A 27,960-nucleotide genomic window follows, 5' to 3' on the forward strand; every position below is an offset into this window, starting at 1 on the left:
ATAGCAACCCCTATCTGGTGCAGATACATTGCTGATAATAGCACCTGTTGTGCTGCAAGACCAAGTACATATGCAGGTAGGCTTATAAACTTCAGACAAAGGAAAGGCTCAGCCAGCCTTACGGGAGTGTGCTAGTTTAATATAGCATAGGAACACACATCTCTGCAATGAGAGCTTAACACACTGAGCTAACATCTGACCCATTATGGCACTCAATTTACCAATATGCATTTCATAATTGGCTTTAGCACATGATCAACATAATTCCCAATATACCACAGTGAACACGGAAATAATTACATGATGAATTGATCGAGGCAGAATTTACTTGCCAAAACAGACAGGCAATAGGTTTAGAGCCTCAGCACCATGCCATAAAATATCCCGATGTGTGCTATTTAAGTCTGGTGAACAAAGGAATCTTACTTCTTTAGATCAGGCAGCCTTGTGGGGCCCCCTCCAAGGTGGGGGCGTGGGCAAGTGCCCCTTCTGCCCTCCCATAAAAACGTCTCTGTCAACACCCGCCACATATAAGTTTAGGTTGGATCTAATTTGGGGATTAGGGAGAACACCCGTGCCCCCATAATCTCCTTTGCACTCACACCTCCCCCTTACTACTGCCCCACCACCAGACAACCCCTACCCCCATGACAGAATTAACAAGCTAGCTCTAATTCAGAGTGGAGGGACTCCCATACACTTTGCTTCCTTTTGCCCTCCCACGTGCCAACACCTCGCCACCAGACAACAACCCCTTTGGTGCTGGGCAGAAACAACAAGGACAATGTAATTTGCAGACGATGAAACAACAACCCAATATTTTTTGCCTTGTGTTTTTCCACTGTTGATTGTTGCATCGATTATATCATTGATGACCCTGTGACCTGTCCCAGCCCTGATCTCTAAGTGAACCCTCCACTACATCACATTTTCTATATGCAAAAGGTTCATAAAGATGTTACATGTGTACTCAAAACCTTAAAACCTTTCTATTCCATGTGATAATGTCGCCTGGAAAAAGTCAGCAGGTTGGCGACTTTTTTTTCCTGACCCCTAAAAACCTTTTCCGCCAAATATTCTAGGAAGAGTATAATTTTATATTATAAACTGCAATCTTCGAATATTTGGGGAAAGAGTTTGATTTTCCCGAGGGTGCATTTTTGGGGAAATATTGCCCCAGGGCGGCCATTTCTCAGGCGACTTTATCACAGGACACCAACTTTTCTTAACCCAGAAATCCCTTTCTAAGCACAAGAGGGCGCCATCAGCCCACGGTATGCCATCTAAAAACAGGAGCACTTTACAAGTTACTTTACATGCCCGGGCAGCCCTCACTCAAAAGTTGCTAAACAGTCACAGACCCGTGTGGGCCCCTCTTATACAACTAACATCCTCTGTGAGTAATGCAGCTTGAGGTGTGAGTAGTAACAAGCCAGCTCAATGAAATGATAACTGAACACATGATACCATGGGGAAACAGCTGCATAGTGGCTTAGAGGTCCATTTAAAAAAGACTGAACATTGGCACTGGATCTTTGTCCCAGCTGATCTAAAACCAACAGAGGCTCTCTGCACATGACTACACCCCGTATACTTTATTCTATGCACTGCACTTTCAGCGCCTCAATGCCTACGGGTTGCTGCGGCTCTATACATGAAGTAAATCATTAAATCAAAAAACGAAAACGCCTTACCAACTTCAGCCTTAGTGGGGAATATTATTACACGTCCATAGTCCCCAGAGGGACTGTGCTATGTCAGACCAAGTCACCCCAATAATTGTATACGCCCAACTGGGGACCGCTTCTAGTTCCCAAATACTCTGCAGGCCCGGCCTAACAGCCCAGGGCCCTTATTACAAAAACCTTTTATAAATGCAAGTTTGCATGCCCTAGTGCAAAATACATGTTCTTTCAATGCAGTTTTGTATCCAGGCAATGTGTAGGACTAGGGGTAACCAATGCTCTGGTGCACACATGCATTGAAAGTGGCGGAATTTTGAAGGAGACCAATTTTTGCACTGGTGCTAAAATCGTAAAAAACGGAATTTGCAGGGGTGCAAAGGTTTTGATTCACGCCCAGATTGGGGTGTCTGGACTGGATGATTTATTTATTTATTCATTAATTACATGTATATAGCGCGCAGGCAGCCCAGGGGCATTGTGGCACTGTTACTTGTAAGGAGACATAGTTACAATGGGTACAGGTTGTGCCTTGGGTGATGAGTTGATGGGGTGCTAAATGACCCAGAATTTAGTTAACAGGTGGAGGCAAACTCTAGCCAGTACCTCGCATTCCCGATCATTTTGAGGGATTTTCTTGGATGGATCAGGGGCACAGAGACTAAAATACAGTCTGATGCGGACCCTGGCTCCATGCAGGAAAGCAGCCAGCGTCGCAGCCTGCATTTAATTCTGAGGGAGGTGAAGAGACTTGAATCCATTTCCTACAGGTGAAAAGCGAGCAGTATCCATAGGGATTCATTGTAACGTCGGTTTACAAAGGCGTTTTCCACAGGCAAAAAACACGCAGAATCCATAGGCATTCATTGTAAGGCCGGCCACCATACTGGACATGTCGCACAACACTAGTGCTTTATTTATGCTGTGCTATAAGAAAGGCAGGGGAACTAAGGACCGGCCAGATTCCTGTACTTTTCCTGTACTCCTCCAACCAATCCTACAGCTTTGGTCCTTTCCATGGGAATTTCATCCCGATGTGGCATATGGGAAGAAAAAGGCATCTGACCTGAAAAACGTTCAGAGACTGCCATTGACGGTCCCGGCACACATGTGTTCCCTACAGCGCTACAAGCATCCTGATTTTCAGGTCATAAGCCTCCAACCCATTCAAAGGTAGCCAGACGACTCCCTGCATACTTTCTAAGAAGAGGCTCTAGGGCCATTTTTCTAAAAGACCTCTATTGGGCACCTGCAAAGAAACCCACACATTCCAAATTCTCTGCATTCCCTGCACGTATCTCCACAACTCAGCTCCAACATGCTTTCAAGATAAGACCCTGCCAGACATCCTGCAAAAGGACTCCTGCTCCTCAAACTATGTTCTTCTAAACCTTCCCACCACAACGGACTCCAGTAGAGGTGACTGAAGACTCTCGGTTGCTCCTCCCACCCTCTGGGACTGACTTTCCAGATTCAACAGGCTAACTCCACCCTTTGGTGCAGAAAGCCACTCTTCTCATGTTAATCCTCTGCTACCCTGTCCCCTCGCTCCCTCAAGATCTGTTCAGAAAATGATGTGCCCCCTAAAATTGTGTTCTGAAATTCCTCCTCCCCCCCTCACCCTCATGCTTCACTCTCGCTGATCCCTCCACCCTTGATCACTTGAGTGCCTAGCCGCAATTCATTTAGTGGTGTGCGCTATGTAGGCAATTATAATTAAATGCAGGATACAGAGCCCCACACCACACGTACAGTTAACACACTATCAAATTATAAGTAATCAACAATGGATCCATGTCATGTTACCAAATTGAAATTTCAGAGAATACTTTTTAACCAAATCTTGTTTATGGAACACATATAATTTCTTTAAATTTTGGGATGGGGGCCCTCCAAGCTCCCCATTTCCCTGTGCTCCTAAACCCTTTGGAGACTGTTAGATAACTCCTACTCCCGAGGCTGTCAGGTTACACTCAATATGAACTGTTGCATCAAGCAAGCAGTCCATAACAGTGCCACAGCAAGCTGCCAGATCAGACGCGGGCACCAGTAACTTATTTCCCATCACATAGTAAATGCGAACCATCACATCACACAGGCAAGAGTTACTGTAAGGTCTCAAGTGAAATCTACACCTTCTGTCACATCACTCAAAGACACTAGAGACTGTCACATTGCCTGTACTGCACCCATAGGGCGTCTAGTGACTGACAGTCTTCTCAATGACCGCTAGAGCGCCTCTTACCTGAAGACACAATAACAGACTGCTCCTTTTTCGCCTCTATAACTTTCAGCGTGCTGGTAGTTGCAGGGGGCTGCAGGGGCTTCACAGCGATAGGTGGGGATGTCACAGGTTGTTGTTCCGGGAGCTTGGCAGGAGCTGTAGTGATCTACAAAACATGGGGGCGAGAAAAGCAACACTCCATCAATCCAGAGCGCGTTGACTTCCTCCGCATGGTCCATTGTCGCCACCCCACACAGACTGAGTGTGGGTGAAGATGCAGGAGCGGGGCTCCTCAACCAATCGGAGAGACGCTACAGTCACAGGAAACACCTCCATTTTGTTGACGAGCAAACCACTGAGCCGCACATCCACTAGTCACTACTTGGGTCATTTAAAAGCCATCCTATAAGAATTGGCCACACCCACGAGGGCCCGTGCACTCCTGTGACTGCAGAGCCATTCATTGCAGTGCTCAATGGAGGCAAGGGCACAATGAGGAATTCATGGCCGAGATGCCCAATGTGCCCGTGCCCAGACTGAGCGGGGCAGAAGACCCTTAACACTGGGACTTTAAAATATAGGTGAGAGTCGTGGGAGAAAAGCAAGCCCAATTCCCTACAGAAAGGATTTAACAGGAAATGGCCAGACTGTGCCAGGACGTGTGGGTCTTTACCAGGGCAGAGCCCCAGCAGTCTTCAAAACCTGTCCTTGCGCCAGGGTGCAAGAAGGGCTCTCTCTGTCCCCATAGCGATTTTAGACAAGAGTCTGTGAGTAGATGCACTGAGTGTGAAGCAGGGGCCAAGTCGTAAAAAAAAGTGGGGGACTTACTGACATACCAATTGAATGTGGTGTCACCAGAAATTAGCATATCCAGGTTCCCTCGACAAAAGTGGGGGGACTTCTGAAAAAACTGGGGGGACTCTTTCCACCCACGTGTACCCTCGACTTGAGCCCTGGTGTGCAGGCATCTGGCTGCTAATGCAGGACAGTCGGCACATGATTCTCAATGACTAGCTCTTTCCAATTGTGAATATAAGACTCATAGCTTGCCGTCACTTGTCTAGTAGGGAGTTATAAAGGAAATAAGCCGACCGGCCAGTATGTATTATGTGTTCATAAGGGTTGCATGCTTGAATCACTTTCGCAAAAATGTCATAAATAACATGTGTGTCAGTTCTTGTGTTCCCAACATGCTCTTTGATTTTATGCAAACCATCAAGTAGTATAACATTCTGCTATATGTCCTTCTCCACTTTCTCATGTGTACTGGGTGTTTCACCGCGGCTGAAGATGTCAGTGATAACTTTAACTCCTTGAGGTCGGTCCTTGGCCAGGATACGCACGGTGTCCCGTCATAATGTCGAATACAATAATGTCGAAAGTCAAAATGTCGAAAATATTTAGTCGAAAATAAAAATGTCAAATTACAAAAATGTCGAATTTTTTTCGATTTTTTTTCGAATTAATGTTTAAATAAATAATTAATTAATTATATTTTATAAAACATAATTTTTTTAAATGGTTAAAGGTATATCCATGGTGAGTGGGGGGGATGGGGAGGAGGGGGGGGTTGGGGTAGGGGTTTGGGATGGGGTTTTTTAATAATTAATTATTTAATTAATGTTTTATTAAATACTTTTTAAAAAAAATTAAAGGTATATCCATGGGGGGTGTTGGGGGGATGGGGAGGAGTGGAGGGTTGGGGTAGGGGTTTGGGATGGGGGGTTTGGGGAGGGACCCCCCCCAATAAAAAACGTTAGTATGTGTGACATTTTACATAGTTATTGTAACATTGGTTTTTCGATTTTTTTTCGACATTTTATTTTCGAATTAATGACTTTTTCTATTATATGTATGTGTTTTCGACATTTTTGAATTCGACATTTTTTTTCGACATTTTTGTAATTCGACATTATTTTTTCGATATTATGACTATAAACCGATACGCACATTTAAAGTGACACATTCTTTCGTGTGAGAAGACTGGTGCCTCTCTAGGAAATATGTGCATACAATTAGCCTTTCCTTGCATAGCGTTAAAGGGTCCAGATTATCAAGGGACAGGCCGAGACCAGGGGAGCCGAAGCCCTACATGAGCACTTAAGAGTTATTAAGCACACTGGACCTGGGTCATTTATTCTCAGAATGAAAGTGATTGACTCTCTAATTTAATTGCTTATAACCAGAGTCAGAAACAGATTTGTTTACAGACAACAGTTTCCTTAGAAACTGAACCATATGGAGTTGTATTTGCAGTATGAAGACTGGATGCAAAGAAGACCACCTGAGACCACGCTGGGTGACCCAAAGTACATGTTTGCTGGGCCTCATGATGTATTGCTTGTTTGGGGCAGGTGGCCCTTGCCCACGTCACCTGCTCCTCCTTCAGGCCTCAGTCAGCACAGTACGCTACATGTATTGCCCAGGCTAGGTCAGTACGGACGTGACGATGCACGGGTAGTTGTGAAGGTGTGACGTGTCCATCCCTGATGGTGAGAGAAATAAGGAAAATGTATCCACAGAAATACAACGGCTACCAGTAGCCCATTGCATTTACATAGAAAGAATGCAGCAACTCATGCAAGCACTGGCCTAGCATTTCTATCTTAAGTGTTTGATATGGTGTGTGCACTCTTGCAGCACTTGCAACCGAAATCGCTCGTATGGTAACGGGGGCAGTTCTATAGATCACCCTTCAAAAGACAACCACATGAAAATGGGAGCACTTTCAAAGTACTCCCTTCAATTAGAGCACTTTCAAAGTACTCCCTTCAATTAGACATAATGTCGTACATAATGTGGGCATTAATGTGGTGGTCAAAGCAATTCATATGATCGTGTTTACTCTCATACAGAAGCTTGATCAAATAAAATGCCCCATTTGCTCATAGGTGCACTTATACATATATATATCTGAGGGCTAGTGTAGCATTTCCAACAACAACTCGTCATGTGACACTGTTTACACTCACTCAGCTGCTCCACCAAAGGGCCCCGTAGGACAATGTGTTGTCTCAAGGAGCACTTCCATGAACAGTGTTTCTAAAGTGCTTTCTGCAGAAAGGTGGTGGCCTTTGTGTAGCACTTTCATCAAGAGCATTTTGCGTGATAGATTTTGCAAGCAGTCGAGCACAAATCACTCCTCGAAATCCTGGTCTACCCGCATGTGTTCCAACCGCAATGATGGGTGTCCCACCTACCAAAGAGGCAACCGCTCGTCCAAGTGGGATCCAGCAGATCCCTACAGCATCCCATGCCTTACCTAGTCCCATCCCCTCCCCAGTTACCTCCAGTGTGTATATGGAACCAAGGGGGCAATTCCTAGCCACCAGGACATCAAGATTCACCAGCGCGCCTGTCGACAACATGCACCCGAATGTCTGCCCCCTATCTATGGGTGTGAAGTGCCACTGCACCCCAGAAAACTAAATGCATCTTTCTCTGGAATTCAGCTCAGCGCACCCAAGACAGAAGTTAGCTGACAAAAATTAAGCTTCACGAAGAGACTGCCCAGCTGGCACCCGGTGCCATATCACTTGGACTTACCATCCATGCCGACCCCTTTACAGGGCTCACATCTCATGAAACCAAAAACTGTAGGTACCAGGTCAACCCCTGTCCAAGATGAATACCTTCATGCTGGCCTCAGGCTTCAGAACCATAGTCCCCCTCCATTGCCTGTTAGCTATGTACATTATATACATACATACATACATACATACATATGCAACTATAATATCCAACTGTAATGTGTACACATGTTAACTTCCTTAGAAAGAGGGAAGTCTGAGTTCACGTCAAGTGTTACAAGGAAGGCCTGTAACACACCAGATTCCCAAAATCATTGGTGGGGTGATTAGGAGAAAGTCAGGGGCTCCATAAAAGGTGCAACGTTCATACTTTGTGGGGTGTCTCCTGCAACCTGTCAGGTTGGGTTATCAAGGAGAAGGTTGCCCTGTGCCAATTCCCCAGTGTAATATTCATGCCCTATCACAGTGCACGCCACTGAGTATGCTGAGTATGCTCACAGTGTAATTGCGTTGCCAAGTGCGGCTGTGTCCTTGTTGAACACGCAGGGGTTATATTCATGACATGTGAGTATATGCCCCCTTGAAATCCTGAGGGTACCCGATCCATGCCATTTAAATGTGCAGGCATTGACACCATTCAGTGTGAGAGGCATGCCATGTGAAGCGTGCCCATTCTGCTGATCATCACATTCACGTGCCGTGTTACGTAAGAGTGCTCCAGCTGCCATCTCACGGGTGTAACGTCTGTGCCATGCAAGTCTGTGTCTCCTGTCAATGCTCATGACCCTAAATCCAGAAGCCAAGGGAAAGTGCCCCTGTCAACCTTCAGGCTGCCAGGTGCAATATCCAAGCCCGTGACAGAGCGCCCGCTGTCAATATCCAAGAACTGTGAGAGTGTACCCCTTGTCAATATCCAATCATTTTGAGAGTGCGCTCTCTGTCAGTATCAAAGCCCTGTGAGTGTTCCCTCTGTCAATATCCAAGCTCTATGAGAGTGTGCCCTCTGTGACTATCAAAGCCCTGTGAGAGTGCCCCCTCTGTCAATTTCCAAGACCTGTGTGAGTGTGCCCACTGTCAATGACCATGCCCTTTAGAGTGTGTGCCTCCGGTCAATCCTAGGGGCTCATATCCCGGCTCTATGGGGCCATGTCACCTGCTATTTCTCACGTGTAATATTTATACCCCTGCTATGAGAGTGTCTTCCTCCAGCCAATCCACACCGGTCATATCCATACCCTGCAAGTGTGTGCGTGCCATCAATCCGCAGGGCCTCAAATCCATTGCCTACATCAGTATAACCCCCACCATTCTGTGCGAGGGTGTCCCCTGGCAATCTTGCGGTTTAGCACCCATGGCAGGTGACCCCGAGCATTCACTGAGCGCGAAGGGAGCTAACGCTCTGGGCTTCCCATGTATGTGTACCCGCTGCACTCACCTTCTCAATGGTGACCTTCCTCACTGGCTTGGGCTCCTCAGGCAGACCACTTCCAAAATCTCCAGATATCTGCAGAAGTAGAACAAATAGATGAGGCCGGAGCAGTGCAGCGGTTGCGCTCTAGTGCTGTGGTTTTTGCAGAAGGGGTGCCGCAGTGCACTCGAGAGAGTGCATTGGTCTTGGGCGTGTGGGAGTGATGAGGGTCGGTGCGCGTGCGCTATGATATGTATTCTAGGGGACGGCAAACTGCTTTCTACTCACCACATCAGAGTCATCTTCCTCATCCTCACACTGCAGCTCTGCTGTCCGGGGGTCCCCCTTCACTCTCAGCTCGGCTATCACCCCCTGGAAGAAACAGAAAACCAAACACTTAGTGCCATGGAAGCAGCAAACCACTCCTGACTTAGAAACAGCACATGATGTGAATCTAAGCAGATATACAAGCTCGAGAAACGTGTGTTACGAAAAGGAGGTGCTCATCTTGTCGAGTATTAAGGGGTGCCCTCTTCTAGCTGTTATAAAATAAAATAGGTTCTCTATATTAGTTGGTATAGAGTTCAGGGTGCCTACAGGAGATATTATATAGATTGTACAGTAAAAAACTGGCACCATGTATTAAATGATTAAATTGAATGGACCCTATGGCATATGTCATGAGGGTGGGGTTGTCCGTATAGTGGCTGGTAGGATGGGGTGCTTACTCTAAGAGCGGGTACGAAGGTGGTGTCCTTATCTTAGACATTGTAAAGGTGGGGTCCCCTTTATAAGCTAGCATGATGAGCGTGTTCAGCTACCACCTGACAGGCATTTGGACAGCCAATATTTGCAGTATGGGGGTGACTTCCCTGTATTAGTATGAGGATGTGGTGTCTGCATTTGGGGCATGCAGGCCAGGTCAGATATTAGCAAATTTGGCGGTGCAGATTCTATAGCAAAAAGCCTGAAAGTTCAGATATATTAGGTAGTAGGAAGGCTGGGGCTCCTATATTAGTACCTGTTATGAAGGTGTGATGGATAATATGAGTATATGAAGAGGGTGTCCCTATACTAGAGATTGTGTAAATACCTTGATTATCTAATATGAAGGATGGTTTCCTATATTAGCAACTATGATGGTGGGATCTCCATTCTATCGAAGAAAGTGTCCATCGTTACATCTAGTACACACAGGGTATCCACTGGGGGCTGGGGTTGCACCCTAATTGAAATACTGCTGCCAGGAGGGATGTCTTGGGTTGGAGTGGTCCGGAGAAAGGAGGGTTTTCTGGGCCTCGTCTAATGTTGCGCTTCGCGGCTGAGACGTGATCTTGAGCGGTGTCTGTGCTGTACAAGGAGCCTGGGGCGGCCCGGCGCTATGAACCCACATATTAATAACTCTTCCCAGATCCACCACATCCTTCCACAAACAGGATCCACGAACGGCGTCCCGTCCCTAAATCCCACACTTAAGAACTCAGCCAACAGCGTTCCTTCTCAAGAACGTGATCCAACATTTGCATGTTTCCTCTGCCAAAATGGCGGTAGATGTGCTGCCTGTGCTCCGGAGGGAGCAGGGCTGGCAGTGTGCATGCGCTGGCTGCAGTCGCAGGTCAGCGAGCACTTCAATTCAACAGGATGGATGAGCTTTCCTGCCAAGCATCCCAGGACCCTTCCTTCCCATCAGGGAGGAGTCACTATAACCCTCACTAATTTGCCCCCACAATGGCTTGACCCATATCTACCCACTCATCTCCCTCCCCATCTGGACCACCCAGTCGGCCTCCTCATCCCCTCCTCATTTGGTCTTCCCGGTCTTCGCCCTCATCCCTTTATCTGTCGGGAACATCATGTACATCATATTCTGGTCCAGCTCACAGAGGGGTCCCTCCTAATGTCCCCCACCATTCGATCGCCACTGGTTCTCCATGTATTTCCCTTTTGGGCTACCCTTGGGCTTTACCTCATGAATCTCCCTGTCTGGACCACGGTGACTTCCCATTAACCCGTTCCTATATAGACCGCTGTATTATTCCCATTCATGAAAATCCCATCAAGAACATCTTACCATCAACGCCTCCGCCTGGAACACAACGTCTTCACTCGAAACTGTCCCGTAAGCCTGGTCTTCCCAACATGACTGCTCTGCCCTCCCTCGTCTGCACCCACACTTTCCTGTGCTCACTCTTAGCCATCTTTCGCCACTCTGGCCCCAAATGCGCCCCCCTTCTCGATACGCCTATCCTTACACTACCCCACCGTGACGCATTGCCTGCCCCCCTCCCAGTACAGATCTTCTCTCTCCCACCACCCTGACCTCTCTGGCCTCCACATCTCACCCTCTGTCTGAGCCTCCCTGTGTATTTAGTATACAGTGATTTTAACGAATTGAAAAAAACGAATCACTTTAATAATGAACTAAAAATAACGAAAACATATCACATTTTCTGGTAAGCATATATATATGGGGGTGGGGTAAGGGGTTAAAATGGGTGGGGAGGGGGTTGGCATGGGGTAATAAAGCAAGGGAAACAGGGGCGGTGGGGAGGAGGACACCCCCAAATTGAAAAACCAAAAAACGAATAGTTTTTCATTATTTTTAATTGGTTAATAAAGTTTACGTTATTGTTTCATTCGTTATTATCACATGGAACCCTGTATACCCTTACCCTGTCTTCCTCTTGATCACCCTTTACCTCCCATATTCTGATAACCCTGTCCCCTTTCTCCTATGTCATCCTTCCTCTTGCCCCACACTCTCCATGCCGTGACCACCCTGCCCTCCCCAACCCTTCGTACTACACTGCTCTCCACCTTGTCCAGCCACAGCCTTGCCATCTTCCCCTCACCGTTTGCAAAACCCAAAAAACAAATATGTTTTCATTATTTTTAATTAGTTAATAACGTTTTTGTTATTGTTTCATTTGTTATTTTCACATGGAACCGTGTATTCCCTTGCCCTGTCTTCCTCTTGATCACCCAATCCTTCCCTTTATCTCCCATGTCCTGATAACCCTGTCCCCTTACTCCTATGTCATCCTTTCCCTTACCCCACACTTTCCATGCTCTGTCCACCCTACCCTACCCTCCCCCACCCTTCGTACTACACTGCTACCCACCTTGCACACCCCGATCGTGGCCATTTTCCCCCTCACCTTTTCTCTCCTTGTTCTCTAGATTAAGATGGCCGCCTCCTAGGCCCTTTACAATACATGATCACTGAATCCCTTCCCGGTCAAGACAACACGTCCCTGACCATACCCACTTCTGTTCTGACCATACACTCCACTCTCCTTCCCCTCCCATGTCTGTACATTTTCCGCTACTCTTAGTCCAGTAAAGCTCAGATCCTTCCCCATTTTCTATGGTTTTAGAGCGCTCCTGGCCTGCTGTTTAGGGCTCACGCCATTGCATACGCCGGCCCCTTGTCTCTTTCACTGTATGTCTTTAGAGGAGATTGAGTATCTCCTTCTAAGATCCCTGGTGCAAATAATGCACAGTCTCTCTTCTATCCAGGCACTGTCAAACAGGCCCCTCCCTGGCCATGATGCTAGTCTCATACAGAGATCATCATGTGAGACTATGCCACACCTTACATTACCTAACATGTACCCTCAGAACCATGGCCAACACTTCACTAGTGCATCCAGACTAGACTATGCTAACAGCTTCTATCTCAGACTCCCCGACTACCTGATGAGGAACTATGAAGAGACCATAGTGCAGGGGCGAGACTGCTCCTCAGAAAGAAGAGATTGGAACGTATCTTGACAACAATACATATTCTCCATTGGCCGCCCATCAAGAAAATGACACATTTAAAATTCTTGGGAATCGTGCATCATTTTTACAATGGAAGGGGGGCCCATCTCCTTCAGAAGGAAGTTCCAGCACACTAAGGTTCAGCAACGCTGCACTAGCCCTAGTCTGAACTGCAATAAGAAACAACAAGGGGATCCTAATTTTCCTTCCCGGCAACAAAACTCTAGAGCACCCTACATAAACAGCTCCACTTGGAACTGAACCACATGACATTAAGGAAACAGCTCAAGACTTGACTCTCCTACCAACCAACTTGAACAATAGGAAACAAAACATCAACCACCGAAAAGCTATGCAACAGATATCCACCTGAACCCGGCTCCACATCGAATATGTTTCAACTGAATGTTCAAGGGAGCCCGCCCACTGTGCAAACACATCATATTGGGAGAGCAATCCCCTTTCCTCCCACTAGAGAGCAGCATTCACACTCAGCTACTCACTGCTTAATATGAATAGGTGCTATCTGTAATAGGAATGCCTCAATAAAATATTCTCTTGAACCTTGAAATTGGAATACTCTTATAATCTTAACTACCTCTCTAGACTACCATTCGTGGGACACCACACCTGTTTTGTGCACACTGGCTGCATGACATTGAACCACACCAGATTCTCTCGAAAAATCTACAGCTGAGTGAAGGCAAAGATAGACGAACCCCTTCCCCCTCGGCCCACCTCTTTCATCTCTCAATTAATCCCGCTTTATCTAAACATTTTGCAACCATACATGCCACTCATTCTCCCCAGACGACCCACCAGGTCTAATGTACTTTACAGACTCCTACCCTATCTTCTATCAATAACCACTCTCTCAATCGATACTTTGCAACTAAGGGGCTGCCCTTACAGCTAAGATGTGCCCGTCCATACCCGTCACAATGGACACAGATGTTCATGTTAACACACATGAAATGGTGCTTCCAACCTGCATCCATCAACACTATGGACTCCTCTGGGCCTTTCCAAGATGGCTGCTGCCTCCCCACTACACTAGCAAGATACCTCTGGTGCTCAGTGTCCCGAGTCCCGCAACACGATTGGACAGGGAATCCTTCTTGTGCCCTATCAGGGAGCCGACAGGAGGTAGCCAGACCCCCTTCTCAAAAGCCCACCTCTAAGCCCCTGCCTATGCCTGTCCGTGCCTGGGAGGGCTCAGAGTGCCTCCCATCTCCCCCCCTGCAACACTTCATGCTCCACCACTTCTCACCTTCATGGAACAGATCCTCAGCAGGCAGCCAGCTACTCCACGAACGTGTGCCTCACCTGGAACTCTCTTCTCCCATTCTAGAGTACCTGTCAGTGATGTTCTGAACTACCTGATGCCTATTCACTAACTCACAAATATTGAAACCAGCTGTGCCTTAAGCCAATTTCTGCTGTTTTTCCTATGCCTTAGTATACCCCATCTCTTTTCTGCATTTGTGTGCTTTTTGTTAATTTCGAACCTAGGTATTTGTTTACAACTCCACACCCCCATTTTTTTGGTACTTTTGAACCTAGGTGTATTTTTACAACTAATTTCTGTACCCACATGTTTCTATTGCATCTATCTGTTCTCTCTTTCAGCTGCTAGGCCGCCTGGTGAGTTGTGCTCCTGCCATGCAGTCTCACCTCTTATCCTCCATCCTTATCTCTCACCACCCCTATGGCACTCACCATCTCGCTTATCTATTCTAACTGATTTACTGTCACCTATCCTCCCTCTCTCACTAAGTCTGGAAGGAAAATGTTTAGAAAAGACTTCCTGGCCACTAACCCTGGTCTGCCCATCGCAGACACCTACATCAGCACAACTTCCAGACAGATTGTCACTGATATCCTCTTTTCTGTCCCCTCTCCAGATCTCTGGACACCTCATCTTATCTCTACTCTCTATCCTTTCTTATCATCATCCATAAATCGTGTCACTGAATGGGAAGTACTCTTGGCGGGCTTCTCATCATCCAAGTGTATCATTAATGTCTATCAAAATGGCACTATCATGGCTCAGGGTCCTCAACCCAACCTCCTCCTCTTTAACCGGCACCTACCATCCCTCATCAACTTCCTTCCTGCACCAATTACTCCCTCTTCCTCTCTCTCTTTCCTTCCTCCTCCTCTGAGTGGCGTACCACACCCCTGTATCCCTCATCGGAAAACCTTTATAGACAGAGACCTGATACATCTAGACACGCTTAATGCTCGCTCTGCTATCAAACACTCTGCTGACATCTGCCTCCTCCTCGAAGACCTTGAACTTGATATCCTCGCTCTTACCGAGACGTGGTTCAATGCCAGCTCAGTCACTGCTTTTGACTCCTTTCTCCCTGATGGCTGCACAATCATCTCTAAGCCTCACCCTAAAGGCTGTGGCTGTGGGGTTGCCCTGATCTTCCCGGAGTGGATCCCTTCTTCCCTCATACCCACTGTAGAGGAGCAGTTACATGCCTCTTCAGGAATTCGCCCCTCTACCTCCTATGTGTTGGAAGTCTGAGATTGTGCCATGTTTGACACCAGTAGTTGTACAAATACTGCAGCAAGTATTCAAAAGAAGTACCCTTTGAGACAACCCTATCGAATGTATTCCTGAAGAGACGGCAATCTGAGGGAGGAACTCCCTGAAGGTATATGAAAAAGGAGCAAAAAGAGAGAAGCTAATGACGTCACAAAAGACGTGTGTGATGTCCCGAGAACACTAGCTGGTGAGACTGTATGGATCTTACAGAAACTAATGACGAAGTTAAGAATCGAGTAACCTTTCATATGCAAGAAGATTGCACGTGTGCGAAGTACTGCAAAAAATCAACAGTTCAATAATTGTACAGATAGACTGCGGGCGAAACCGCCATCGTGCAGAAGCTGGACATCGGTGTCATGAATTTAGTAAGCCAGGACCCATGAAGAGAGAAGGCGAGAATTGTGTCGCAACAAGAATAAGCTGAAATCGTGGAGCCGCATGGCGAGACTGTCTGGCCTGGTATCAAAACTGAAGCAGCCAAGGTTAGTAATCTATTCTTGAATGCAGTGAACGTGCAAAGGATGAATCATCTCTTGTTAAGGTGCAAAGAAAGAACACGAGGGGTGCCAAGTTTTATTCATTTCAGACATTTGAATGTTGGAAAATGGCCCAAATCGTGGTCTCCTGTCACATGAGCCAAGGATGGAAATAGAGTTGAGCTTGGAGTCCTAGACCACCGATAGTGAGTGCCCACACTCCCATGTATTCTCAGAGACAAGGATACTTTGCAGGGCAAAGTTCAAAGACAATCTTCATGGCAGAAGGCATGGGTGATGAGAGATGTTGGACTAATTGGGTGGGGAGGTAAAGTCAGGTCTGCCTCCTTGCACCTGGGTCTGGGCTTACGTGCTGCTAAGTGAACCGAATGTTCCAGCCATGTCACAAGCGTGGCAACCAATTATAGAGGGCCGTATAACAAAGGACCATATAGTTTGGAGACCAATGATAAACGGTATACTTAATAGTTTTGAAGACAACATGTTTTAGAGGTAGGCATTTACTGTCCACCTGACAGTTGGCAGCCAATCACAATACTAGCTCCTATAGAAAGTATATCTAGATGTCTCCCCTTACCAATCCCCAACCCTTGATAGGTTTTTCATTATTTGCCACATAGTATGACATCACCTCTGATGTATTTTTTGTATATAAGGATGTTTTTATGAGAAAATCTTTGAGAGGATGAGCGACCATCTGTTGATGTCCGTTGTAACTCCCTGTTTTAGATAATTATTAATAAAGCAGTATCTTTGCCATCTTCCTGAGTTGATTCGATTATTAGGAGTCAGAGTTATTCTGCAACCCCATCCACTGCATGCATGTCACTAAAGGGCCATAAGCTCACCATCCAGCCATACTCCTCCTTTGAGAGCCTGTACTGCAAGCTGGTAATCTCTCTCACCTCCTCCCTGACCATTGTCACTATCCATAGGCCACCTGGCTCTATTACCCTGTTCCTCTCAGAATGGGCTGATTTCTTCTCCTCTCTCCTGACATCTTCCTCTAAACTCTTTCTACTGGGCGATTTCAACATCCACCTTGACTCCTCAATCACGGTGTCCACTCTCTTTCGTGACCTCTGCACCTCGCTCTCCCTCGCCATTCTCCCCTCTGGTCCCACCCACTCAGCTGGACATACTCTTGATGCCTTTATCCACACTGATCTTTTGCTCTCTGCCCCTCGCCACCCCGCGCTCCTGGTCAGACCACTCCCTTCTCTCCTCTCACCTGAGTCCTCTCGGCGCTCTGACCGCACGTCCCCCAGCTCTGACAACCTCGTTCAAAGACATCTGCCCGATGAAACGAGTGTCAATTGCTGCTTTCACATCCACCTTCATCTCCTCTCTCCTCCCACTGCAGACTCTACCTCAGACACTGCTCTCAGCAACCTCCATCTCGGCATCACTAACACTCTTGCCCCAGTCATGGGGATCCGCCTGAAACATGCCACCAAGTGTAACACTTGGTATGAATCTGATGTAGAAGCCCTGAAGCGCAAATGCAGAGCTGCGGAATGTAAGTGGAAGACCTCAAGCTCATCTTCTAACAAACTAACCTGTCACCTCCTCCAAAGACAATATTGTCTCTTCATACATTCCAAGAAGAGGGCCTACAACCAGGCTTGCGTCTCTGGAGCATCCAACAACTAAGCTAAACTCTTTAAAATCGGCAAAGAACTGGCCAATCCTTCTGCAGTCGCCACCTCGCATCTTCCCTCTCGGGCCCTCTGCACTGCATTGTCCACCCACTTCACTGCAAAAACTCAGGACATCCTGAGCACGCTTTTTTCCTCCCCTTTTTGTTTCCCTCCTCCCATCCCCTTGACACCCCCGGCCTCGCACCCTCCCTCAGCCTTTCTCTCATCCTTCTCTCCTATCACATTGGACAAGGTCACTAGGGTTGTCATCTCTAGGAAGGTCTCCTCCAAACAGGTCTCACCCTGTTCTTCCAGAACTATTAAGGACAACATCAGCTCCCTTGCTAATTGCACTTGCTGATTTCTGCAATGTGTCCGGGTAACTATCACTCCCTTCCTTGGGAAACTCCTGGAGAAGCTGGTCTTCCCCCAACTGACGCAGCATACTGAACTCATTGGTTGCCTACACAACCATCAATCTAGATTCCGAGCATCCAGAGGCACGGAAACTGCTCTTCTGAACACACATAAAGAGCTGCTTGCATCGCTTGACTCTAACTCTCCTGCTGTTCTCATTCTACTTGATCTCTCCTCTACATTTGAAACGCTCAACTCCATCCTCATAACATGTCTCCATGATACCCTTGGTATCCCGGAGAGGGCACTGGACTGGCTGGCCTCCTTCCACACTGATCATCCCTTTATCCTGAGCTCATTCGCCTCTCCCACTTCTATCCCCACCTGTGGCAGTCCCTAGTGCTTGAAACGTTCACCCTAGCTCTTTAACGTCTATCTCGCTCTGCTTGTTCATCTTATTTCCACTTTCTCCCCTCACTTCCAGTGTTATGCAGATGACACCCAACTCTTCTTCAAACATCCCTCTAATCCTCTCCCTACTTCCTCTACCATTCCCAACTGCCTATCTGCTATCCAGTCCTGGTGTGCCTCTAATGATCTCTGCCTCAATGTCAGCAAGACCAAGATCCTTCGTATTGGCAACCCTGATCCCTCTTTCTTCTCTTCACTCTGGCCACCCTCTATGGGCTCTCCCCTTCTCCTTCATCTGAAGCCAGAAACCTTTGAGTCATCGTCGACTCCTTTCTCTTTCCTCCCTAACATCTTGGATCTTGCTCAGAAGGCCAATTTTCAACTCCACCTCCTCAGAGGTATCCTTCTTTTCTGCACTTTCCCCAGCGGCTCAATGTCTCTAGAGCTTGGGTACTCTCTAGGCTGTTCTAGTGCAACAGTCTCCTCCTTAGCCTACCCTCTTACTCTCTATCCGGCCCCTCCAGCTAATCCAGAATAGGGCTGCAAGACTTATCCTTGGCCTCAAGCCCAGAGACTGTATCGCTAAGCTCTGAAATATCTCCACTGGCTCCTGGTTGCAGCAAGGATCAAATTCAAATCCCTCTGCATCATCCATAAGGCTGTCTGGGGCCAGGGACCATGCTATCTACAACTTGCTCTCACCAAATACTCCCCCTCCAGATCTTTACGCTCCTCCGGCTCCAACTCTCTGTGTGTCAAGAGCTTCTGTAAGCAGCGTGCTGGCGGACAATCTCTTTCTTCGGCTGGCTCCCTCCTCTGGAAGAGCCTACCCCTATCCCTCTGTCTTCAGCCGGATCTCCTCAAATTCCCAAAACTCCTCAAGACTTTCCTCTTCAACTCCTTCTTCCCCCTCTCCCTCCCGTGGTAAACCCCACAGTCGCTGAGATTGGTGGCCAGGGCCCCAACGTGTCCATATGGGTCCTGCCCCCCATCCCCCAATCGCCTTCAGCCTTCCTCCCTCTCCCAGCACTTGCCTTTGGGCACCCACTGGCCTGTACTGTTCACAGGCCTGCACTTATTATTGGCAGGCAATCACTCTTTACCAAGCGATCTCTGCCAGGCATTTAACTGTGGCTCGCAACTGACTCCCTGGCACCTCCCGCTGTGTAACTCCTAGCACCAACCCGAGTCCCTTCACTCTCCCTGCACTTGCACCTTGTTCCGAATGCTCACAAGGCCTAGTAGGACCATCTCTTCCTTGTTCTTCAGTTTTACCCTATTGCCATTTGCTCCCATGTTCCCTCCCTGTTTGCCCTGTGGGGGCTTTGAAACACAACTTCTTGATGTATAAGCACCTTACAAATGCACACTAAATAAAATAAAATAAACACTACAAGTTGTCTGCATCTTCCTTTCCCACTATCCTACAAACAGCCCCCACCCGAATGTCTTATAGAGCCGTGCACGGCAAAGCCAATATTATTGGCAGAGGGGCACTACATAAGAGCATCTACCTTATCGTACCGTATCATACATCTGGGCACAGGCAGCATGAAAATGTGATTTCCAGGGCAGTGCTGGCTTGTGTTTTAGGCCCTGGCAGAATGAAAATATTTTTTTTTAGAACAATGCCAGAAAGCATAGTTGAGAAAGGCCTCAGTTTTTCCTGGAGTGCAGCCAGCCTGACAATGTGTTGAAAACTGCTGCGGTGTACTCTTGATGACACCTGGCACCCTCACTCTCTCCTCGCACCCTCACGCTCACTCTCTCCTTGCACCCTCACGCTCACTCTCTCCTCGCACCCTCATGCTCACTCTCTCCTCGCACCCTCACCCACACTCTCTCCTCGCACCCTCACTCTCTCCTCGCACCCTCACGCTCACTCTCTCAATGCACCTTCACTCTCTTTCTAGGAATCCCCTATCTCTTGTGTACACCCTCTATCTCCCTTGGTAACCCTCTCTCAATGCCCCCTTGAATGAGTTCCCTCTCACACCCTCATCACATCTATCGCTCCCACCTTTGCTCACAGGCTTTCTCTTTTACTCTTCCCCTCTATCTCGCTTATCCTTCTGGTCTCACCACCCCATGCTCATATCTTTTGCTCACCCTCGCTCTGACCCACTCTCTTTCTGATATCCTCCCTTGCACACATCATAATTCCTTCTATCACTCTGTGTTCTGTTTCCCTCACTGGCCTACATTCCTTTCCCTCGTCCTCCCTCGCATATTTGTGTTCTCACCCTTGATACCAGATGCTTATCAAAGCAAACTGCAATGAACAACTGCCAAGGCTAGAGCTATTGGCTTTGCCAACACTTGTTTTCCTTGTGGAGGTATAACTTACGTGTTCTCCAATGTTGGCATTGTTGCATTAAAAACTACTGGATCATTGCTAATAAAATCTACAGAAAAGTTCAGAAACAGTCAATTTCTTCCACAATGTGTTCATTTAATGCACACACTACTGGGTAAAGTAGGTTCCATTTGCAATTATGAGGTATTTTGCTTACGGAAGTTGCAAAGATTTATGCTGACACATGCAAAATTCCATTTTGGCACCCTGCATTCTCCCTTGCAGGCAGCTAAGAAGTAATGAAATGGCACCCCTTGAAGTCCTTCTTCCTGTGGTGCACTAAGGAGCTGCTTGTAATTGCCTCATCATTGGACCAGCAAACATTTTGCTTGCTCTGAATCCAATTTGATGTCAAAGGAAAAAAGCATGATCAGGGATTACAATATAGTTGATGCTAGCACTAGATAGCTTGGACTTAAAAAAGCAGGCGATTGTGAAGTAAGTTAGTTTGGGAGTGACTTTGTCTACCAAGGTCTCATCTTCCTCCTTCCTTCCCCCTTCCCTTTATCATGAGCGCCACTCCAAAGCAATCATATTGATTGCTTTGCAAGCTCCAACACACCAAATAAAATAATCTGATGACTATAAACTACAACCCCTCTGCCCGGTTAGTATTAAGAGCTCGCCATGTCGCTTCGAAATCTGGACGTCTTTTAGGAGCTCTCAGGATCCTGGGATATAGCAGCAGAACGAATGACATGATATGATAGATTATGTATAACGTGCTTAATACCCAGAGGTTTCTAAGCGAAGATCCAGGGATCGGATCTGTGGTGTTCCATGCCGTCTTGCTTCCAAGGCGAGCACGTTGCCCCTGAGCTATCCTCCCGAGAATGCTAAGAGGACGATTTTCTAGAGGTTTCAAAGTTATCATTAAAATCCCTGAGTAGAATTATTCCCTCGTAGTGGAGATGAGAAACGGTTTGGAGTATGCCGATAATTACAGAGCCAAGACAAGTAATTTGACTAATCCCATAAGTGGTCTGTGTTAGGAAAGATTTCTCTGTACTGCACCTTTCCTTCCATCTTTATGGAACCCCCAAACTTTGTGCTTTTATTTTTGATCCTGACCTGATCATTTTGCAGTGAAGCCTTAAGCTTCACTACACGGGCTTTTGCTCATATGTTATGGGGAAACTGACATGTCCTTCAGGCTGTCAGTACTGGTTGTTTACCTTAGTCGTGTTACTGTGTTACTACTTTTGGTTACTTTGTATCACTTGTGGTAACTTTTAGAATTGTCCAAAGCAGCTTACACTGTGGTACAATGGGATACACTTTTTGTTTTGCCCTAGACTAACACTCAGAGGATTGTTGGTTACTCTAGGTGTGCTGAAAGGATACGCTGCTGATAGCAGTGACTTTTTCCTACTTTTTGGGACTTTTAGTTTGAGCTTTACCGCGTTTACTGCATTTGGCTACTAACTGTGGCTAGTGTCCGAACATGGCCGTGCCACATGGCTTTCTGCTTGTCCTTTTGCCATCTTGTTCTTTAGCCTTCTTCGTGGCCTATGACTCTCTGGTCTCAATCCACAAACTGGTTTCAGTGTGTCTGAGTCATATGCATACGTGTTCCTGCCAGTGGTCCATTTGGACCACTGGTGGGGTGTGTGTGTGTGGGCTAGTCCTGTCATTGGCTAGTGTGGACAGCAGCTCTTACCTGGCTTTTAGGATAAGAAGAGGACCCCTGCAGCCATTCCTCAGAGATCCTGGAGAAACCTGAAGGAGACAAGACTTCTATAAAGCTGTGAGACCTGCAAAGAAACCGGAGACCCGTCAGAAGGAGGCCTGGCTACCAACTTCTGCTACTGTCCTGGAGGAGCCCTGTCTTGCTGAAGATCTTTAAAGTCCTGTGAAGGTGCTGCGACCCTGGGATTGGAGGGAACATGCATTCCTGATGTCTGCTCGGCACCCTGCAAAGAAGAGCCTTCAGAAGTGTCCCGGCACCGTCCTGTGGTTGATCAGCTCTGAGTATGGGCTACCGTGCTGCCGACGTCATGGTTCTGAACTTTGGAGATCCTCAGCTGGCCCTACAAGACTAACCTCTGTGAAATTCTGGCATCCTAGCTTCAAGGGTACCCAAGATAGGAGGGAAAGTCTGACTGAGGCAGTTGGGTCCGTTTGCGTCGCTGATCCGGTGACCACCATCCAAAATCACTTACCTTACTTGAGTCCAGTCCTGAGAGGGGTCCTCCATCGAGTTTTTCTGCATCCTTCATTCAAGAGTCCTTGCAACAGTGAAAGACACCAACCGGAGGTCAGCTAGAACCTGCACCCCTGTGAATTCGAGGACTGTGGCTATCAGCAGGAAAAGCAACCTCAGACCCTCTTATTTGGTCCTGCCAAGTCTGGGGAAGAATCGGAGTATGGGGGCTAAGTTACAGTGATTCTTACCTACCCCCAAACTCCCATTATAAGTCTATGGGCTTATAATAAACTTTATTATAACATGATTGGCTTTGCCATTGCTTGCTTGCATAAGACTTCTGAATGTTGGGGCTACTTCTGTTAGCTAGTTTAACTTGAACTCTGACAATTAGAACCATTCATTGGACCCCAGAGACCCTACCTGCATTTCTTCCTACCTCAAAGATTCTGTGGAACTTTACCTGAACTATTTGGCAAAAGGCCCCAGACAACTTAGGGCTGGACAATTTAAGTTAGGGACCTAAACGTGCACAAAAATAACCTTACCTTTTTTTTGCAGGAGTTTGTGACGTATATTATGCCCTATGATATGTGAATGTATATATGTAATCTATTTTGCTAGTGTTGTGTGATAACTATACGTGCCAGTAGTCATTTTTCTATAGTGTGTTTTTGGCCAATAGATGATAATTGTATTTGTATGCATCCTGTCTAAGTGAAATCTGTGATTTCCATTGTGTGAACTCATTGTGGACCCTTTATAAGCTCACCACCTCTGAAGAACTTGGCCTAGAACGCCTGTCACTGCTACCTGAATTAGTTTGGCTGCAGATCCCCAGAGTTGTCCTTGTCACAATATAGGTTGGCCTTCTATACATCTGTCCACCAGGCCAGAGTATAGAAAATCATCCCTAACAGTCTGCATTTTCATTCTTTGATATCTCCCTCCTACCTTGCCCATATAATATTATGTATTTTCTTTTCAACTACAAAGTTGATCGCCACAGTCTTATAGGAAGAACCAAACAGATCCAACAAGTCCAAACTATTTGATCACAAAAACACAACACAAACAATTAAAAAGAGATGCCTGATTCGGGCTGGTTGCTAATATGAAAAGTATGAAAAAATGTAAGTTGGACCTGGATATACGCTATGCACAACAGAGAATAGTGCACTGTCTATACTGGCCACTGTGGAGAGTGAAAATGTGTAAACTTTTACAATCGGTTTCTTGTTGGTCCTGTAAAAAAGAGGTTGGTTCCAATACCCACATGTTCGGGTATTGTGGAAATGTCTGTCAATGTTGGGAAGAGGTCGTTTCACGGATGGAGTTAGTGACTCAGTTAGCTTTGCGCATACTCCATCGTGCTGTATGCTGGGTTTGTTTCTGAGTGATTTGAGATTACCTGCTAGAACCAAGAAACAGATTCTATGGGAAGCCTCTGCTTGAAGATTGGGTCCAGGGTATGTTACTGTTGGCGGCTAGAGAAAAAGTGTCATATGTGAAAAAGATTTGAAGGAGGATTATCAGCTGACCTGGGGCATTTTCAACTCCTTATATGCTTTGACTCATTATACTGGTTACCTTATACTCTGTGTTTGGTTTGGAATGTTATGCTTTGGCTCACTTTTACCTTCCGTCCCATACTCATGCCTAGCTCTTGGGTGTGTCGTGTTGGTCTTGTCTTCACTATGGGTTGAGTGACCTTTGAAGTTACTTTTTATTGTTTAAGGGGCCTGGGGTATTCTTTTTTATGATAATATTGGACAGTTTACATTTAATTATTTTGTTGTTTTTCTTTGACTTCTTCCCGTTGTACTGCTCACATCCTCTCTGTTATCACTATCGAATTGTAGCTTGATAATGCTATTGTGTATCATTAGTATTTGTTTGTAAAAATTGATAAATAGAAATAAATAAATAAATAAATGGTGAGATTTGTGATGAAGTGGTACAAGTTTCAGTGCCTTGTAAATGCCAGTTCAGTCTACCCCTCTACCAGTCAAGGCTGGCTTTATGCATCGGAAATAAAATGCTCCAGCCTTACACCCCCATTGCTTCTTTGAGAACCTAAAACAGAGTAACGTCCCTCTGCGTTGTCGCTGTGCCACGTTGTGTGAATATTGCCAAAGACCACCTCCACGTTACACCACTTGACGGATGCCAAGCTGGGGTCTGCTTGATTGGCTAAGCAGCAAACCACCTGGGTAATTACCTCCCACTGAAGGGGAAATGATCCCTGATTAGAGCTGCCTAATTCTAAGCCTCTAAGAGCTAAAGTCTGCCAAAACATGCACAAGATAAACAGGCTAAAAAAAGCAACAGGCTCGTGTACACTTAAACGGGTCCCTTGCGTGATGTGCACATTGCCATGCAGTGGAGCGAGATATCACAACAAATCCACCTCAAACCAGTAAAAAGCATAAAAGGGCCGGCATTTCTACACTAGGAACTGGGTACGTAAAGACACCGAAAGGACATAGTAAAAGTACTCTCATAACGATAGGTAATCAAAGGTCAAAGCTGTCAGGTATCAATGCCTGTTCTGCAGCACCCTAGGGAGACATTCTCAGAGAGCACGTTCAGCGGCATAAGGATCACAACAATCACGGATCGGGTACCCAATTTTGATTAACTTTAAAAATGGCTGAGGACAATGTAAAGTAGCTGAAGCTATTTTAGTTTTACAGCATTTTTGCGTTTACAAAACGTTTCTTATTTCCAACAGCACCCTCGGCTTGTCAAAAAACATCATTTTACATGTGATGCTTCCCTGCCGTCCCTCTGGGCTGATGTCTCATTGCAAGCAAAGTGGAGCAAATGGACATGTAAAGGTTGAAGGTTTTGGCTATAAGGTGATTTGGGGATTGAAAGACCCCCTACGCCCGCTCAATTTTCAGTGTCTTTCCCAGTGTCAGATTTAAAGGCTGGGAGACTTCCATTTCAGGCCTTCTGGTGATGAAAGGACATAGAACCCTAATTGCAAAGCTTTGTCATTGCCTTGTTGTAATTCAAAGAGAGTTCTTCAATGTGGATCTCCATTCTGCGATGACTGTGTTCTGTACGCGTTTGCCTTTGCTCTAATCTAAGCATTGTCTTACTCTATTGCCATCAGGCAGCCTTCTATTGGGTTCATGTTTCTTTAGAAATGGCGATATCCCCTGAGATCTGTGTCGTGGGTGCTGTCAGCCTGTTCTCTCTCCCTTCTGCTGTTTGTTTTCTGCTTCACTTTTGAGCTGCCTGGCTGCAATGGACTTCTGAGGGATATGCTCCCCACTGATATCTGTGTGCAGCTTTCTGCGGCAGGTTCGAATCCTGGCAGGGCCAACTCAGTCTTTTATCCTTCCAAGGTTGATAAATTGAGTCGCACTCTGTGGGATATTAATTTGTGCAAAGAAGGGAGGTGGAGGGGGTGTTTATGAAAATGTGTAAGCACGCCCCAAATTTGCAAACAGGAGGTTCTTTGAAATCCACAGAGAGCAAAATTATTCTCATGCGCTAGTTTGGAACAGGGCCAAGGCGATGCATAATGGATGAGGGCTAGCTATCATTCCAACAGGAATGGAAATGTCTTTTCTGTTCTGACATTTCACAATGGCAGGCCCTTTAAGGGCCGCTTACTGTGAAATTGACGGCAAGAGAGCAGAGCCAGCACATCATGGAGCACCACCCCCCAGAAATGTGCCGGTCACTTTAGTGCATGAGGGGACCGGGGCTTTTCCACAAATCTGACATCTAAAAAGAACATATACTCTCTGCTAGTTTTTCACTACGGATATCTTCTGAAATGGGCCCATTTCATTTCACAGATCATAAAAGGCAGGCTAATAAAAATAAAAAAAAAACGTTAAAAAGTGGCTTGTTGTCAAGCTGTGTTCAGCTTTACATTCCAGCGTGGCTGATGTATTTCAATGGGGACTCGGAGTAGATCCCTCTCCTTGCACCAGTACCTTTAAGTGGAACCTGGAGCAGGTCTCTCTCAAGTAATTCCACAGAGGATTGGAGAAGGTCCCTCATCGTGTGCCAGTACATTGTAATTGGGGAGGGGAGCAGGTCTCTCTTGAGGTACTCCGTTGGGTGTTGGAGAAGGCCCCTCATTTTGCGCCAGTACATTGTAATTGCGGAGGGGAGCAGGTCTACTCTCAAGGCATTCCACTGATGGTTGGAGTAGGTCCCTCAGTGTGCGTCAGTACATTGTAATTGGGAAGGGGATCAGGTGCCTGTGCTCAATGCAGTTAGAAGGGGAACTGGAGCACACCTCTCATTGTGCCCAGCACATTTTAAAAGGGTGTTAAAGCAGGTTCCTTGTTGTGCCTCAATGCATTTTAACTGCCCTATGGTGTTAGGGAAGTTTTCCTAAAGTTGTATTGGTAGTAAGACTTTAGTAAGCTATCCCAGTGGTTTGTAGATCCCCAGCTCTTAGTATCAGTCTGTACTAGCTCAGGACCTTGGTAGTGTGATAGAGCAGTCAGGCCTATCTTAAGAGGAAGATGTGGGCTCTAGGTAAGTACTCGGAATCTTAGTTAGACAGGCACAGCAAAGAAGCACTTAAACGTACATTTATATAAAATATATATATTTATCATGTTTACATCAGAATCACTTTAAATACTTCAGACGCTCACGGTAGAACGCTTAGGAATACTAGATAATACACTTCAAAGGGCACTTTCGCTTTTGTGTTTGTTCGCCGTTACATTTGTAGCAACGTTAGAAAGAGAAAGGCAAGGTTATCATATCATCAGTAATTGCGCAATCATGCAGTTTTCAACAGGTTATACAGGAATGCATTTACTCTGCAACCACATATAGAAAAGTCACTTAATGGGAAGAAAGTAAGAGGTTAGTGCAACATGAGCTTAGTTCAAGGTTCTAGAGACGGTTTCTTCGCCTGGCAAGTCTTTAAAGTCCGAAAACGCAACACTAGCTAAAGGCAGTTCGGAGAGGGCTTGAAGTTTTGGCAAACAGCGGATAATGAGGAGTTCCTGCAAATTTCTTCCATTCTCTAAAGTTATTGAAGCAGAAAGTTATCAACTAACAAAGGAGTCCTAAAAATGGATTTGTAAAGGGGACACAAGCAGCAGCTTGGGTCAGGGGTAAGAGGGGGTTGCCCTGGACACCTCTATGTGCACGCCAGTGCTGTGGAGCGACTTCTCGGAATCAGGTAAGCAATACCTTTTCCCCACAGTACCTTGAAATGGAAGAAAGTGTTAGCATTGGCTCCTCTATGATGTGGCAGCTCTGGACTCGACCTGCGGATTCTTTGGTCTGGCGACGAAAGGCAGGACAATGGATGGTGTCTTCCAGCAGCAGTCTCGAGGGGGTCCTGTGGCAAGACTTTCAGCAACTTCTTGGTGCACTCTGCGGTTTTGGCACCT

At 46.4% G+C, this 27,960-nt stretch overlaps 1 protein-coding gene across 5 annotated transcripts in view; it reads right to left on the minus strand.

The window, feature by feature from the left end:
• The window catches only part of COL18A1 (collagen type XVIII alpha 1 chain), a 448,272-nt gene that overhangs the window by 124,710 nt on the left and 295,602 nt on the right, over nt 1–27,960 (minus strand). For all 5 annotated transcript variants that reach the window (XM_069616076.1, XM_069616073.1, XM_069616074.1 and 2 more), the window contains 3 exons: nt 9,133–9,216; nt 8,872–8,940; nt 3,928–4,072 (listed from right to left, as the gene is read on the minus strand). In XM_069616076.1, the coding sequence (XP_069472177.1) occupies nt 3,928–4,072; nt 8,872–8,940; nt 9,133–9,216 (298 nt within the window). The remainder of the gene's footprint in view (nt 1–3,927; nt 4,073–8,871; nt 8,941–9,132; nt 9,217–27,960) is intronic.

This window comes from Ambystoma mexicanum, chromosome 9 (genome assembly GCF_040938575.1).
Source record: "Ambystoma mexicanum isolate Mex_15411 chromosome 9, UKY_AmexF1_1, whole genome shotgun sequence".
Classification (NCBI taxonomy): Eukaryota; Metazoa; Chordata; class Amphibia; order Caudata; family Ambystomatidae; genus Ambystoma; species Ambystoma mexicanum.